The sequence below is a fragment of the Vespa crabro genome, chromosome 3, assembly GCF_910589235.1.
Source record: "Vespa crabro chromosome 3, iyVesCrab1.2, whole genome shotgun sequence".
NCBI lineage: Eukaryota > Metazoa > Arthropoda > Insecta > Hymenoptera > Vespidae > Vespa > Vespa crabro.
The window spans coordinates 33,655-51,966 of NC_060957.1; the positions used below are offsets into that span (position 1 = coordinate 33,655).

General features: G+C 32.5%; 1 protein-coding gene and 1 long non-coding RNA gene across 5 annotated transcripts in view; one reads left to right on the forward strand and one right to left on the reverse strand.

Annotated features, from left to right (window-relative positions):
- Window positions 1-18,312, reverse strand: part of LOC124422655 (chondroadherin-like protein) — a 74,365-nt gene that overhangs the window by 8,110 nt on the left and 47,943 nt on the right. Inside the window, exons 1-3 of one of the 4 annotated variants that reach the window (XM_046959431.1) lie at window positions 1,734-2,235; window positions 1,120-1,338; window positions 109-751 (exon numbers count right to left, since the gene is read on the reverse strand). In XM_046959431.1, coding sequence (XP_046815387.1) covers window positions 109-469 — 361 coding nt within the window. In that variant the 5' untranslated portion in view covers window positions 470-751; window positions 1,120-1,338; window positions 1,734-2,235. Of the gene's footprint in view, window positions 1-108; window positions 752-1,119; window positions 2,236-18,312 lie in introns of those variants that run through there. The other 3 variants (XM_046959435.1, XM_046959430.1, XM_046959434.1) reach the window with 3 other exon arrangements.
- LOC124422662 lies at window positions 2,208-13,139 on the forward strand. Its single transcript, XR_006941896.1, has 4 exons — window positions 2,208-2,345; window positions 7,867-7,982; window positions 8,075-8,164; window positions 8,297-13,139. It is a non-coding gene; the product is annotated as an uncharacterized LOC124422662 (long non-coding RNA).

The window sequence follows — 18,312 nt, forward strand, 5'->3', positions numbered from 1 at the left end:
AGGCAGAATTGAGCGAGATAATTTCAATTTATGAGAAAGCAACGATACAGAATCCACCTAGAGACAAGAAATTTCAATCGTACTCTCAATTGATCTTGACTGACTTACCGATCGAGTTCAAAGAGGATTCCTCAACCGCAGCCAGAGTGCTATTGTGAATACTTAGGTGACGTATATCCAGTCCAAGAAACATGTAACCTTGGAGCTTCGGTAAATTATTGTGCCTCAGTCTCAAATAGAAAATGACAGTATTTGGCCTTCCTTTTATAGCATTCATGGCTTTCGAGATATGCGATAATTCGGTTTGTTCACATACGATATCCAAGCCAGCCTTTTTCATGGTACAAAAACAGGGTAAGATCTCGCGTTGATCTGGACACATTGGTAATGTTTGCGCCAAACTGCTAGCCAGGAGGCAGACGAACCACGTTAGCCTCCACGTAGCATCGAAAGTTCTACTCGTCCTCATATTTTCGATGTATATTTGCGCTTGTTTTCGCTAATTTCTTCCTTCTTCCTCTCCTTCAACTTTTTGTCCTCTTTCCTTCCCGTCACTCTTCCTTCCTCCTTCTCTCCTTTTTCTTCGCCCGTCTCCTTCTCCGTCCTCGCGACCCTCTGTTTCTTATATTTTTCTTTCCTTGTTACGTCCTCTCTCTCTCTCTCTGTTCCCGTACCTACACAGCCTGCTACTTAGCTTCTGTTCTTCTCATACCCATTGTTCGCTCCTCTACGGTGTACCGGTACACCGAGTCTGCAACAAAAGAAAAAAATGGAACGTTCAGTTTGCTAGCATTTTTTTTGGCGAATGTATGATAATGTGTAGAGAACATCTTAGAACTCTTTACATTTTTTCAGTTATCGTCTTCTAAAGCGGAATCTTGTAAATGAGAGAAAAGGCCATTTTCGGCCTTACTTTGCTGTAAAACGAATAGTTTCTTGGCTTTTCAATGAAAAACTGCATTATGAAAACGGATCAAGATACGAGTTAATTAATGCAAAGAAACTAGGACGGATCAGAATTTGGTCGCGCGCGCGCGAGAGAGAAAGAGAGAGAGAGTAGATAGCAATAGCTTTTTAGAATGATTTTTGATATAATATTGAAAATGGGAGATTACATACCGATCCATGGGAAATGCAAGAATATCTTTCGATCGTTAATAAATATTTCCACATAGAAATATAGATAGAAGGTCAAGTCATGTCATTGACAGACATAGTTTTGGATGTCACACTATGCGAATTACTCAATTCCTTTCACAATGAGCCAACGATTAATTTCTTTGACGTTAGATATCACATATACGCACACACATATTTATATTACGTAATGGCACAGCACTGAAAAGTAATTGCAAACAAATTTAACACCAAATCAATTTTCTATTAAGAATCAAATTTATATGTTGCAAAATGATTTATTGGGTAATTCACTGGGATGGAATTTTCCTTTCAAATTCAAAAATCTATTTGTTATTTAAAATTGAAACTTAAAGATTTTCCTTGAATCTTTCCTTTGTAGTTAATTCTGAAGTCAAAGGAAAAAGTTCAGACTGATAAAAGCAAACAAAATTGTTATTTTCGTTTCCTATTAAGAAAAGATCATCTTTCACAGAAGATTCGCACCCTAGCGAAGATATACGTGAGTCATAACATGAAAATTTCGTTTAAAACTTCAACTGTAAGTTTCTCCGTGAAGAAAAGCCACAAATAGTTGTAACGAGGTAGTAACACACCGAAAAACGAGGAATCTCCGACGAAATCTTGTTCGCAACGGACCGACGTCGTTAGCCTTTTGGAGAAATCGATCGACGTTACTTCTTTACGAATTAATTTAAATTTAATAGAGACAGCTAAAGTTTCGTTTTGAGTTTCGTGTCCACCTCCTTCTTCCGATGTCCTTTGGTTCTCCCTTTAATTGACACTTGGGACTAGAAGATAACTTTTCGATTCTGAAAGTTTCTTTACTTTCCTTTGAACCTTCCTTCTGTTTCAGTGCTTCCTCCTTCTTCTTTTTCTTCTCTCTCTCTCTCTCTCTCTCTCTCTCTCTCCCCCCTCTCGTTCACCTTTCCGTATATCTCTTTATTGAAAGAACTAATTATAGTGGACGTTAACGAGCAAACGAGTATGCCTGACACTTCAATATAAGTTGTCGTTCGGTATCGGTTCCGTTGGCTTCTGCGTTGTCGGTGACCTGGGTGTCCGTCGTCGTTCTGGCATCATCATCATTGTTAATGGACAGTTTCCGCCTCGTGGAATCATGGGACCACAACTGACGGCGGTCAGAGAGATACGAAGCAACTCGTGGTAGCCGGAAGATAATCGAGGGTATCGTAGCTGGACGATTGGTGAGCTTTATCTCATCGCAATTCGTGACCGCTTTGAACCCTTTTCTTTTTTTGTCCCTCCTTTCTTTCAGCTGCTATTCGTTATCGCATATATTTAATCGATTTTGGCTTTACTAAACTAAGTCATTAATCATCCTCGATAAATCTCATTTCTTTTTTATTTTTTTCATTCGTTTCTTCTTTATTCGAGAGATTTTTTATCGTCGATATTTTTCATATTTTATCGACCGAAACAATGAATAACTAATACAGAGAATAATCTCTTTAGAAATATAGAAGAAAAATAATGCATATACATAGTTTTATAAGAAACGGGAGAGAGAGAGAGAGAGAGAGTATTTCAAAGGTCAAAGACGTTCTTCTATCGACCCATCTTAGCTCGTATATTCCATAAACGACGCTGACTCATATCGAATATATATATATATACGATAATCACATCCCTGATATTACGATAATATTATATAGAATTCCTTTCAAAGAATATTTAAAAAAAGAGTAAGGACATTTGCAATCGCCAATCAAATTCGTCATCGAGATGGACCAACAGAGATACTATCAAAGGAACTTTTAAACTACGTTTAAGTACGCTAAAACTTCTTCTGAAAAAAAAAAGAAAGATAATAAAAGTTTTATAAATCCAAAGTCACCTTGAAATTTATACATAGATACGATATAAGTTATCTCTTAATAACATATTTACAAGCAATAATTTATGAAAGCATATAAATATAACGATCTCTTTTCAAGGAATAATTTCTATGATAAAAAAAAAAAAAAAAAAAGAAAAAATAACGAAGAAAGAGACGTTAAGTTGTTCGCTAAGTTGTTCCCGAGGAACGTCAATTTTTAGAAAAATATTATTTTCTAAGAAATGATTCAAAATGACAGCCTCTTGTTTTCGATACACCTCTCGAATACACTTAATAAAAGATTGATTAGTACGCAGTACTAATATCCATGTCAATCACTTTTACAAGCGTTCCTAATACACTCTTTCACACATATTCTATTGTAATCTAATGTATGTCGATATACATATATTTTCTTCGAGGTAATCATGCAGAAAAAAATATTAGAATTATTATATAAATTTCTCTTAAATCATAGGTGAAAGAATTAAGATTTTAATCGGTTTAAATTTCAGATTATTCGCAAATTGTGCCTGTATTCATTTGAATTTGATGGATTGCTTTTAGACTATATTCAATTGGTGAGATAGAATTGTAATTGTAATACAAGTCTACTATTTTTGGAATATTTAAAAAACTTGTCGAAAGTAGTTGGCAATTATATTGTCTCATTCACAAAAATACCTATCGTATTTGAATATCGATATTCAAAAATTCATTCGTTTGGGAATGTCGTAATATTGCCCAGTCGATGATAGTTTTTTCTTAATTTTTTTTTTTTTTTCCTTTTTGTTTAACTACAGTAGTAAAACTACATTTACTATTTTTCGTTTTGTAGGAAAATTAGGAACGACCTCGCTCTATGAATAACCAATTACTAACGCGACTATTTCGATGTAGACTCGGCGCAAGTTCCGCCATCGAATCGATCCGTTTTCTCCGTTGTAACAATAGCTCACCGTTAGCGTTGTTTGAACGTCGGTGACACGCAATAAATTGTATAACCTAAAGGAAGGAAGGAGCATTCTGTTTAATTGAATAACGTCTAAATTCCAATCATACTGGATTCCGGAGAACTCGATTCTGACGTTTTGTTAATACTTTTAATTAATACTTTTATTTTTAATACATATTATGCATATGCATATGTATTTATATATAAGCGGATAAAGTGTGAGCGATCGATTGTGACTGAAATAAAAACGTTCTAATAGAAACCAATATATACCAATGATAAACGAAGTTTAACGACACTTGCGACAAACATTTACAGGAATCCAATTTTATCCGAATGAAACTTTTGTCACGGATTGAGTGTAAAACTTTTTACAGGAAAATTTAACACACGAAATTCGTATTGTCCGTTGCGAATGAATGAACCCCTTTAAAAGATTCGTTAACGTTTGCGGATCAATAACTACAATGCTATATGAATTTGTCGTTTTTGGAGTTTTTCATGTTCTATAGATATTGATAAGCAACGATAGGAAAAATGTATTGACCCACTTTTATATATTTAAACGAAATCGAAGGTTAGAAGTACCTGTTTCTCTTTAGCTTGCAACAGGCAGGCAAGACAGAATTTGTCGACTGCCATGAAACCAGGTAACATGAATATTTCAATATCGATTGAAGAATCTTTATATATAGTATCTTGAATATGCAGATAGATGAAGTACACTTTTCTAATCGTTTATGCAATTGAAATTTCAAAGAAAGGTATCTACATTTTCTTGACTTTTTTCTTCTTTCTCATAAAGTATGAGAAGAAGAATTGCATAGAATGACAAAGAGATGCTGCGTTTTCCTAAATGTTACGTTATATTAGATCCAAATAAAATATTCAATATTTAATATTAAGCAATATTGCATAGTTCCTCTCGATTAGACACGTGCAAGAAATCTGTACTAATATTTTAAACTCGGTGTTATTGTAATTCCATTTTAACCCTTAAGAATCCGCGCTTATCTTTCATTCATAAAGAAATTATTTTTTTATTTGTTACAATTGCATTTAATTATTTGTTACTTTGAAACGCAACATAACGAAGAGTTATGTCTAATAAAAGAATTTGCTAATAATAATGCATATATAAGCATACACGTCGCTCGAATTCGTAGATTATAACGAATAGAAATGCGTAACGATAAATTGAATCATTTAAACTGCAGTAATTTTTTTTAACCTTAACTTTAACCTAGAACGTACGTATTTGCGTATTTGGGTTATAAAGACGACTGTCATTCATTATTCATTATTAGTATTGAAAATGTGCGTGACGTTAACAGTATCATTCGGTCCTCTATGAAATATCGTCGATGCGATTTCGCCCAATGCGTAATCGTGCAAAATCGTAATTGTGTACAAAAATACAATAGACAATCTGAAATCCTTTAAAGTTCGTGCAACGTACGAGCAAATCGATCGTATATTAACATAAATGTTTTATTCACGATTTCTGAATTTCATGCTTTTAACTTGTGGAAAGTGTAACGGCGAACTTGACACACTTCATTTATCTCAAGCGGAAGAAAGATACCATAAGTTCTTAGCGAGTCTCGAGTTATGAATTTGAAAAATATAGTCTCTAGATTTTCGTTAAACTTACGTAATTATAGAACACGATCTAAATAATGATCGTAGTCCTACTTTCTATTCTTCCTAGTTCTATTCATTCTTCTTTATTTTTGTTTTCATAGAACTTAAAAAATATACTCAAAATACCTTTTACACGAGATTTGTACTTGAAGAGTAAAAGTAAAAGTGTCCCTAGGCGGGATGGTTGATTTAACGTACATTAAAATTCATAACATTCGTCAAAATTCGCAAAAAAATAGATTGGGAGAGCAATCTTAAACGTTTTTCGACTATTATTTGGCTTATAAAGTGAGCTTTCCAGAACGAAGAGACAGTTGATATTTGTTTCCAGTATCTTTTCAAAAGTAAAAATATGATAAAATAATAATCTCTTAGGACAATTCAAGCAATATGTTTAAATAAAAACGGAATTGTACGAGAATACTTATAATTAATTATGTTAAATTAGGTTCGTCCGAAGAAAAAAGAAAATTAAAAAATATAAAGCAGGCATAACATCGAGACGAATGGCTCGTTAAGCCTCTGAGCTTATACAGGTAAATTAAAATGCACGATCCTCCTTTAGTTCCATGAGAAAGCTCAATGACACGAAAGTTTAATTATTGTTGAAAAAATGTCGCGTTGAGAAAATGGCCAAGTCTTAATTTTTCTTCCCAGTTATATTTCTCTCTCTCTCTCTCTCTCTCTCTCTCTCTCTCTCTCTCTCCCTCCCTCCCCTCCCTCTACACGTTGAATTCTATAGCTCGTTTCTTTTCAATCGTTTCTTCTTATTACTCGCTCGGGAGATTTCCTTTTTTTCGCTGGATGAAATATCGCGCAATAATTAATGTCAACTAAGAGAGCGTAACTCTTCTTTTTCTCTTCGCCCTAATGGGAAGATTTCATTCGATGAACAACCTTAAGAATTCTTCAAATTTTTATTATAATGAGTGAACAATCGAGGCTCGAATCCGTTTAAATTCCAAGAATTTATGTAGGTCACTGTATCAGTCTACGTATATCTATGAACTGAGATATGATTTGTATTATCACAATTCAATTTTATTTTTCAACTACATCGTATGCGTGACATATGTTAATATTTTATATCGACTATAGAGTAATGTAATGTAATAAAGATGTTTAGAAATTCTCGTAAATTATTAACACTCAATTACATATTTATACTGTACAATAACTACAGAAATGTTACAATTGGTACCTGGATTACGTAGTATATAATATTTGATCTGATATCTGAGAATAAAAATGACGAAATATCAATAAGCTGATATTTATCATATATCGTAGGGAAAAATGCTAATCCGAAATAATTAGGTCCTTGTAAAAGTACATCGGATTGCAAATAAGTGGAAATTATTGCGTAATGGTAATTTTATTTTTCGTCTTTCTTCATTTCCTTTACGGAGCTCTATAAACTTAAGAATGTACTTACAACTTTAAAATTTATCTACGGCGTCTTAAGTAATAGCGTTACTTAACTCGTTGTACTTATTTTTATTATAGGTATAAATGGGATCTGATAAAATGCTTCTACGCTGTTACTGTATGCTTTTCTATTTGTATTCACCGATGTTTCTGAGGGATGCTTTAAAAGATTTAGAAATGACGAAATTAACGTTAATGACAAATCACGTTCAGGAAAGTCAAAAGAATTTGCGAATAATGAATTGCCAGAGCTTTTTGGTAATATCTAGTTCAATAATTGGAAGAGCTTGCAATTAATGCATCAACTGTTTTTCAGCGGTTATACTTTCAAAAGGGATGTGATTCGATATCAACTGATTGATTTGATTATTTCACTTTTTTATTCTTAATTGCCAAGCACAGAAGGAAAAGCTTTTTTTTTCCTTCTTTTCTTTTCTTTTTTTTTTTTTTTTTTTTGTAACAAATCGTTACAAAATGAAAGAATGGATTTACTATGACAATCCAAAACGTAAAAAATCATAAGTAAATTTCGAAGCGTGAAGCGTGATAGAGATTCGACGAAAAATTCATGCCAGCAAAATTATTTTTTGATAGAATTCCAGGAAGAAATAATATATTATGAGCTTTTACCACCGGGTCATAGTCAATCAGTCAATATTTGAGGTACACGGTGCATTGATAAAAAAAGCGGCCACAAATAGTCACAAATTGACGCAAGAGTAAAAAAGACCATCTTACTTTACGATAATGCCGGATCTCGTATTGCTATTGCAGCTAGCAAAAAACAATATGCATCTAGCTTTCTCATTACCCCATCTGATTTCCGTTTATGTAGAAATAATTTTAATCTTGTCTGATACAGAGTTTGCTGTCCGATTTGAAAATCCGAAAATAGACGTAGCCTCAAAAGATGTACTATTTTTTAGAAATGAAATTAAACAATTACTTAAGAAGTGGTAGAAGACCGTAGAGAAGACCGTAAGTAATAGCAGATATTTTGATTAAGATATAATTTTTTCTACTGTTAATTAAATAAATACATATAATAATTCGACAAATATATTTGCTAGCATCTGATAGATTGCTACAAAGTGAGATAGAAATAGGCAAGAGAAAAGAGGATGCAATGGGAAAGGAAAAGATGGATATGTATGAGAAACGTATGTACATTTGAGTGATTACGAATTTTTTTTCAGTCAGCTCGTCTTTTTCGCGGGAATATTCAAAGCCAGAAAGCTTCGAATTTTCTCCCTCCTCCACTCATATGAGTTTCGTATTTTTGTTTGCACCAGGAGATCCGAATGTACTCTTCACGTGGATTGCCCTATAGCGAACGGATGTAATGACAGCGAACTCATCCAATACGCTTTGCTGACGTTAACGTGACGCTGCTCTCGAAAAGCTAAAATACTACTGCGTCGTGCATTCGCTTCTCTCTCTCTCTCTCTCTCTCTCTCTCTCTCTCTCTCTCTCTCTGTGTGTGTGTGCGTGCGTGCGTGCGTGCGTGCACGGGGATAGAAGAACGCTCTTGTAATGCCAAACTCGGTAAATTCGATGCTCGTAAAGAGCCGCCGTAAAACGACGACGGCATTGACAAAAATCATACAGCTTTACTCAATGTAACCAAAAGTTTTAATGCATTTCTCATGTATATCCCTAAAAATGAATCGTTTCTTTCGAGGAAGGATATTATTTTCAAATCTTTTTATAATAATCGAGAGTAATCTCATTCTTTTGATATTTGATTTATTATATGAAATAACATAGTCGAACCATTTTTTATACTATATTAACAAGTTATAGTCGAAATATAAACACATTCCCAAAATTGACTCCGATGTTTTTACATTTTTTTAATTTTTATTTTATACTTAAATGATTAAGAAAAGTTAAAGAAAAAACGATCTCGAGGTAAATATAACCTGATATGAATATCGTATGATCAAGAGAATAGGAAAGCTTTCGCTTCTTTTTGGAAGCACGACAAGCATAATAAGTAGATAAGTTTTAAGAAGGATCGACAAGAATCGTAAATGTGCAAGAAGCGGGAAGAGGAGAGATTATGAGAAGTGAAGCTTTTATACCAAGAGAAAACAACTTGAGTCAAGCAAAATGTTCTCATTTCTACTACCATTGGTGTTTACGTAACGTCGGGTGTAAGTAAGAAGATTTGAGATTCAAATTTTCTATTGGAAAAAGAAGAAAAGAATGTAATGCCTTTTACCGTTGGCTTTTTAAACTGCACGAACAATCTAAGGACTTTTCAGTCTACTCCCTTACCCAGTCCATTGACAATAATAACTTTTTATCTTAAAAAATATTATCAGGCAATGATTAAATTCTGTTCTGTGTCTGTAAATATCTAAAATCTCGTATTATGTGAAAATGAAAAGTTTGAAAATTTAACAAAGCTTTGAATAGAAATTAAAGCAGCTTTAACTTCGTATTAATGCTCGTTCATTGAAAATTGGCATGATTGAGAGAAATTGTAATAAACTGTTTGGTCCTTTCAGTTCGTTTTCCCTGAATTCTGTAATTACAGATTCGGAATATCTTAACTATTTTACAATAACTATTGTACACGAGATAACAGGACAAGCATAAATTTCTGTGTCGTTCATATAGGTTCATATGAGAATGTTATACGTGTACCGTGGAGCTATAGTAATGTCCAAAATTCGATCATGATGGTAATTACGAGATCATATTCATGGTGATACAGACATGCAAATTTAAAAGTACACACGGACCCTAACTTTGGCTGAAATATAATAAAAACTAAATTCACGATATGATCCTCCAAATTTTTTTCAAAATTTTCTATTCGATTTAAAATATCGTGCAATTTGTTTTATTCTGAAACTTCCATCCTTCGATCAAGTAAATAATAATTATCTACTTGTACTTGAATTATTTACTTACTCGTCTAATTACTTGAATTACCTTGTTGACATTTTTGCTTTAACAAATATAATTTTAATTTAATATAAACGATTTCTTTTATCAAAAAGTGTCGTTGTCATTTAAATTAATACAATGCTGAACGTGCGTCTGGACGAAACAAATAATTTTTCGAAAGAGCTTTACGATCTAATTGGAAATTAGGGAAAAGTTTCGATTATACATCATACGTAAACATCATACGTAATTTTGTATCATTACGAAAGCTATAACTAATAATATATTAAATAATGCCTATGCCTTGGTTACATACGATAAAATTATTGAGATGTATACAAAATATATTATGAAGAATAATAATATAACTGTACATATAAGGTTTCTTATTTAAATAACGACGTGCACGTTCGCTGAACAAGTAACAATAGCGGAAACAATAGCGTTTGATAGCTTCTAAAATTAGTCCATTTTTTTCGCTAAATGCGACATAACAATATGATCGCCGAATACATTAAAATTATATTTACTCAATCCTTCGATGGTAGATCTAAATATAAAAATTTGAAAAACCTTTGATTCGTCATGAATACAATATATATATATATATATATATATATATATGTATATATGATATATATATATATAGATACTCTCTGTTAAAATTATTAATTGTACGACGACGAGAACTAAATATTAGAACTATTGTATTTTAGGTGATATCTACGTCTGTATAAAATAAACAATTATAGACAAATCAAGGTACTGAAGAGATTCCATCTAGGTATATAGATTGATCGATTCTCTGATAAATTCCAAATGCGATTAGCGTGGTTTCCTTTAAATACAATGAGTTCTGTTGGCGTGCGGTAATTCCGGAAGTGGAAGACTTGTGTAGCAAGGCCATGAGAAATCCAAGGTAGAATGTCCATTAAGAGATCCACCCCTTGGTAAGCTGGGTCAGACGTAAACTTCTATCTAACGGTTGAGGGTAATTTTATATTCTTCCCTTGGCCTCGTGGCCCCCAGTCTCTTACTCGACATTGCTTCACCTGTTGGTTGGCCAGCTCTCCTTCTCTCCTTTCCTTTCCTTTTCTTTCCTTTTTTCCCTTCTTTCTATCTTTCCTTCGTTGGTTTCCCAACGTACATGTAATATTGATCCTGTCTCCGACATAGAAAGCTATGCCGAACGTATAACATCGACCAGACAGAATTTTCAACTCCCATTGATTAGAGTTCAGAGTATTACAAGTGAAACTTGTAACACTCGTCTTAAATTCGTATGTCAATATGGAACACCGGGATATTATCAATAACAAGATATTGTCTTTTAAGAATATCATTAAATGGATTATAATCCAGATCTTCCTTCGTACATTATCTTTTGTTGATTTTTAACTTGTTTGATCGTTAACTCGAAATTTTCCTTTCTTCTGTGTCATTCACAAAATTAAAATAATTATAATTTAATTATATTAGCATCAGCTTTAATCATGTTAGTTGTACGTTATGCTACTATATTAGGTAGTATCGTTATTGTATCCTGACATGCGATGAGATTTCATGTGTACGTATACATCATGTATACAAGTCCATGGGAAACCAAGGTCCTTAGAATAATTCAATGAACGCTGAATAGCACTACAAATCAGAGGTGAAGTAGAGTATAGTGGCAGTGCCTATGTAACTTCATCATTATATTGATAAATGAGTCAATCCACATTAGACCAGACAAGGCAAAATATTTCTCATCGTTTGAAATGTCGTTATATTTCATTTCAATCATTAATTAATGTTATTTGCTCGTTCATATTCATTTTATTTTACGATGCCTTCGAAAGCAGAACCAGTTATCTAATAATCCTTGCTTATAAATATCGAATAGGTTCTTAAAATTTCTTTCGTTTAAAATCGAACTATTACTATTTATCCTTTTTAACAAAACCAACCAAATTTTTTATAAATTAAGATATACTGCCAAATATAGAATATATTTATTCATTCGGACGATTCAGATTGAGTTACCAACATCATTACTATGGATCAGGTATCGCCTACGAAATAATCACGTTCCGTCATCTTTCATTCACATATGTATAATGAATCTTGAGAAATGTCATTATGAAGTTTAACTTTTTAATTTATGATTTTGACGATTTGTAGCTCGTTATAAGTTTGTAATAAATAATTTTAAATTCGTTAACGATCACCAAAGCGAGATCTAACAGTTTTTATTAGATTATACGAAAATTATTTTTTTTCTTTTTTAAGAAATAAAAATCTTGCTAGCTTCGAAAAACATTCGATATAAGTATAATTACTTTAAGGATATTCGTGGGATCTACGTTTTATCATTTGTCTATTAGCGCCCTTATATGATAGCGCCCTTCCTAATTTCTCGTCCGACATGTCTCTTATTCTTGCTTTTCGTCTTTTATTCTCTTTTGTTCTAATCCTTTCAATTCTTTATAACGAATAAAAATGCCTTTAAAATCTTCGAATATCAAGTATCTCATAAATATTTTCATTTGATTTTCTTTCATAAAAAACTCCATAAAAGATTTCTAAACGGAATGTATATGGAACTTTAAGGCTTCTTTCTCTTCATCATTTTCTTTCCAATAATGTCTTTATCTCGATAACTTCGTCCAACGTTACGTTCTGATGATTTCAGAAGGAAAAGAAAAATATTATCATCAGATGCTAACAGGAGTGTAGCTATGGTTGTAAAATTTCTAAATGAGAAAAAGCGAGAAAGACAGACAGACAGAGAGAGAGAGAGAGAGAGAGAGAGAGAGAGAGAGAGAGAGAGAGAGCACTTGCAATATTGTTGGACATTGTCGTCAACGTCCACTATAAAGCCACGTAGCGAGCGCATCCCGAGGCTAATAACGATAGAGGGAGTAGACTGCGATATCGTATCGCTTCATATAGAACACATTAAAAGTTGTCTTGGCTTATCCAAGCTTATTCGAATGTGAATCCGTATCGAAACTTTTGCGAGCCATGATAATAACTTATATTTAAAAATATTTTTGTCTTTCTTTTTTTATAAAACAAATAAAATAAAAGAAATCGTGTTAGAGTTAAATCTAGCAATGAGATAATTAATTTTTGTCGATGGTCGTATTAAGATGCGTTATTAATTTGTGAAGAGTGTCGATCTACGTTAGCTAGATGACTGCATTACGCGAGTAAATGATAACGATAAAATATGATGGTATGAAACTACAAAACGACATGATCGAAGTTTTTATTATCCTTCCTTTCTTTCATCGCTCACCCTCTCTCTCTCTCTCTTTTTCTCTCTTTCACTCTCACTTTTTTCTCTTCTCGACTGTTAATGCGCTTTCAATTTCCAGTTAATTGGTTTTTCGTTTATATAAATAAGTTAGAACGAAGCATGGAGCAAAGAAAAGAATACTTTGACGTAAATCAAAGTTAACGTTGGACTTTCGAAAAAGCGAAGTAACAAAAATGATGAAAAAGAAAGTGACGAAAGATCGATATTTATTGTTCAAGTTTTCGAAACGATCAGGAATTTGAACGAACAATCTCAATGAGGAATACTATCTCTGTGTTAGCTAAAAAGATTGGAAATCGTGGTTTTCCACCTATAACATCGCAAAATATTTTCCCTTCATGTGTTCTCTTTCTTTCTCTTCCTCTTCCTCTCTCTCTCTCCCTCTCTCTCTTCACTTTTGTTTCTTTCGCTGTTGTACAAATATGTTTGTATAATATATTTATATAGGCATCTATAAAATGTTGGCAATTTTCCATTCTCCGAAGAAAATTATTCGTTTGGGATAAGTTAGTGAACGTAGTGATCCTATGAGAATAGGCCACTTCGTGATTATTTACCTCTCCTAAGTGCTATTCTAGAATATCGTATCTCCAAAGTTATTTCTTCAATGACGATAACGATTCTCTTCGGTAACAATACAGAAGTTGTGATCCAAGATTATGCTTTTCGGATAATGATGGAAATTCGATTCGAAACGAGGAAATCCATTTCCTTAATTTACGAAGCTTATGACTTGCGTGCGCGAGCATAACGGAAATAGGTTCTCTTTGAAAAAGTTTCACGAAAAATAACTCTATCGTCATAAATTAAGAAAACTATTCAGGAAAGGTTGTAGTAAATATGTTTGTAATTTTTTCCTTTAATGATTTTTTTCAATCCGCCGTTACAATAAAATATTTTTTACTTTAGCAAATTTAATTCAATCTTTTTAAAATCAAATCTACCCTTTTACAAATTAAATTCACTGATAAAATATATTATCATGTAAATTTAAATTTATTAAGAAATTGCAAAATTTTATAGTACAAAGATTTACATGAAAGTACTTATTTAATATTGATTAACAATTCTTCATAATTCATAATTCATAATTCGTAATTACATATTATAATTGTAGAAAAAAAAAAAAAAATTCATTTAGACATTTTCTGAAAGAAAGTGTCAAAAAATCAAATTATATGTGCAAAATATGCTAGCTGATTCTGTAAATCACAAATTTGTACACAATAACTAATAAATAAGTAAGTTTAATTAAACAAAATGTATATTTTTATATACATTTATGTATTATAAAATTTTGCATTTCTTAAGAAAAAATTTATACTTGGTTTTTTCATTATTAAAGCTTAATATAGAAAGATTTCTTTAGAGAAATTTTATTTCTAAAAGGGTGAATGTGTTTGGCAAAGGTTGAATTTGTAAAACCTGTATCAACTCGATCGATAGCAATGGTTCATTTTTTAACGACCTGTCGCAAACCCTTTGAATCTCTAAGGCACAACAATTTTATAGAATGTCGTTGAGATGAATTGTTTCCGCATGTACATCATGACATCTAACGTTGAAAACTAGTAATGATAATGATCGATCTTTTCACATTGCACCAGATCGATTGAGCAAAACTCCAACGCGAATGGTGTTACTGCCTGCGTTCTCGTATTTTATCCTATTTCCCAAGTTATTTGGGAAAATCGAAGGAATTAAAAGAATATATACAATATTTCATTTAAACGGCTCTCAAACAGATTTATACGTCGGTTTTACATAAAAGGCCGAACTATCAAACTCCTCCATAAATCCTTTTAAAATAAAAACTTTTCGCGGATACGTTTTGAATAGTATTTATTTATATCATGCGTAAAACTAGAATTTCGTTATTTCGTAGGAAAGAGAAGAAACATCGAAAGTTTTGTTCCATTTCTATTTTACGATATGTTTCACCGAGAAAGTTCTGTAAACATTAAGAAAATACAGGCAATTTTTCGTGGAACTTGTGCGGGACATTTCATCAGCCTAGACTAGGGGTTAAAACTTGGTGGTTAAAATTTTTTTTTTACTATCTTTATAAACAAGAACAACGATGAGTCCATTTATTCCAGGAATTCTCAAACATTACACTTTGGGTGTTTTTTTGCCTTGGTAGAACGGACTACAACATGAAAAGACTTTCTTCTCGGCAGGTATCTCAACTTGTAAGCCAGAACGCAAACGAATCGACCAGCATATGTTAAGTCACACCAGGCCATAGATCTTCTGTCAGTGTAACCCTAGCTTTCAACATTGCATCTGTCCTACGTAGGAGCTGGCAAATTCATCTAATAAACTCGAGATACATACAAGGCTCATTCCTACTCCAAAGGTCAGCGAAGGCTTGTAAGAAAGTCATGTGTGGTAAAGTAAACGAATCACCAAGGCGTCGATCATGTTCGAGGGACGATTACGAAGAGGAGACAGTCCATGCAACTGACGCATGTTGATGCACGCTTTACAGGATCTTCATAGACCGAGAGTTCTTCAACTAATTTAAGGATGTACGATAAGCCAAACTTTCTTGATAAGCCAATCGAGGTAACTTTGAGCGATGCCAAGAATTTTTAGTAAAGATAATAGATAGAACTAAACTGAAGAAACAATATGCAAATATATATCTACACTTATAAGAAGAAAGAAGAAAAACTTAGTTTCGCTTATAATTTAGGTTTAACAAAATAATGAAATGAATCGAATAATCGGAAAGTTTGTCTCAAATGGTTTGCAAAAGTGTATCAAGTATCTCCGTTAAAAAGATCTTTGGAGAATTTGAAAAATAAGAACGATAATAAGGATTAAGAATTGCAAAGGCAATTAGTCGTCGAAGCACGCTGACATTATGAGATCACGCTAATGTTTGACTTGTGTCCTCGATATGCAATTTTCTCTTAACTACGCTATTAGACGGACACATACATATTTTCAGGGTATAACGCTATTAGCGTCGGTGAACCCATGTTAGTTTATGCATTTAGCTTTTATAGATCAATAAAATAAATCCACATATTAGAATAATCGATTGATTGTAAGTGTCAATTCATTTTTACAACGACAGGAAGTAACCAGCTATTTATTATTTTATATTTTCATACGTATTATTACACACTACTACATATTATATTATGACAAATAAATTATATATTTCTTCATAATGTCGTCGCCTGAATCTTACGAATTACGATTAATTTGATAGAAAATCGATGAAAAAGATCGTGGGAAAACTAGTAAAACTAATAAAATTTGCGATTAATCGTCATTTGAGTGCCGACTGAATATCGAGTAAGCTTATGAATTCCCAAAAAATACAATTTCGCTGAGTCGTTCGACGGAAAGTAAAAAAAAAAAAAAAAAATTCGATACTTCCTACGGCAACTGGATATTTTTTATCAATACGAAAGTTCATTTCGATACTAGTCGAACAAATATTCGTATACCTTTTATAGTAGTCAAAAAAATGCTCTGTCTCTTTTTTCCTTCCTTTTATCTTTTTCATTTTACCTTACAAATCAATGATTCCTTTTCAGGTTCTATTTTAATCTTAAGTTGAACTTTATTTTCCTATAGATCGACAAAGTATGATAATATCCAAGTATGGTATTTATTTTTATATAAAATTAGGATTACAATTAGTATGTTTAATGAAAGCTTAAAGAACTTGCAAGTATATTCTGCTTTCTTTAACTTATTAAGATTTATCTATAAATTGAAATTCTTTATATGCACTAAGCACAATTCTACTTCAATATTATTTCAAAGATATCCATAAAATCTGCAGATAGACCGACGCAATCGTTGCAATAAGGGGTCAGCAATAATTTAGCAACTTTATAAATGTTCCTAACATATCTTGTTTATATGAATGTATATGAATTTACGAATTGCAAAAGAAAGAGAGAACGTAGGAAGTTGGGAAAATCGATAATTCGACGTCGAATATATGATACAATCGGATCTAGAAAATAAAAATATATTTTTCCTTTCTTTTTCTTTTTTATTTATGTTTCATGTCGAAGAATTCAGTGTATAAATGCCGATAACAAAACTTTTTTATCAGAAATTTTCTAATGACACATGATCGAAGGTTTCGATTATCGAGAGAAAATTTACATGAATTTGAATCCGTTGCTATTCATTTTGAAACTTTTGAAAATATAATAAATTCGAAATAAAGATATTTCATATTCGTTGATGGAACTTATTCTTTTCAGGTAAAATGACGTATACACGGACAACTTACTTGCTATATCTTTTACACGATTATAAGCTAAGAGAGAGAGAGAGAGAGAGAGAGAGAGAGAGAGAGAGAGAGAGAGAGAGAAAAAGTTCACTCTCTAGTATATTCGTTTATTGATCAATCTTATTTCACAACACTTAGATAAATATGAAATATCGAAAGATTTTTAGAAGGAGACATCACGGAGAGATTACTTTTATTCGGCGAATTAACGATCGTCATCGTCTATTTCGGAAAGGAATAGAACAATCTGACATTAATTTGCGCGATCTTGTATTTACTACAATGCAGACGAATTATAATCTGATCCGTCGTTATGCTTGACAAGAGTGATGGATTAAATGGATATTACCATCGAGATACCGCTTCGATTAAAGACTTATATGGATATGGATACGTACGTTTGACCTAACGTTTAGATTTTCTCTTCGCGATGACATCAAACATTTTCGGCATTTCTCAAGAAAAAGTGATACATATATTTCACGGAACAAATAGAATATTTATCTTACGACGTTATTTATATTTATAACTCGAACGAAGCAAAAAATGGAGGGAGAGAGAGAGAGGGGGATAAAGAAAAATGAACGATAGAATTTCTAATGGCATCTTGTAATCGTAGTAAACTCATTAGTTGTCAGACAAGACGTAAGAGGCTGTTTATCAATTAGGAACTAATGCGAAAACCACCCAAACTACCGACCTTAATAGTCCAGTGATCTCCCATTTATCTCTTACGCGACGATGATATTAAATTAGACGTGTTAACTGGAAAATAAGACATCAAACACGTCTATTCGCATTCGTCATTATACTCTGATCTATGTATAATAATGAAATGA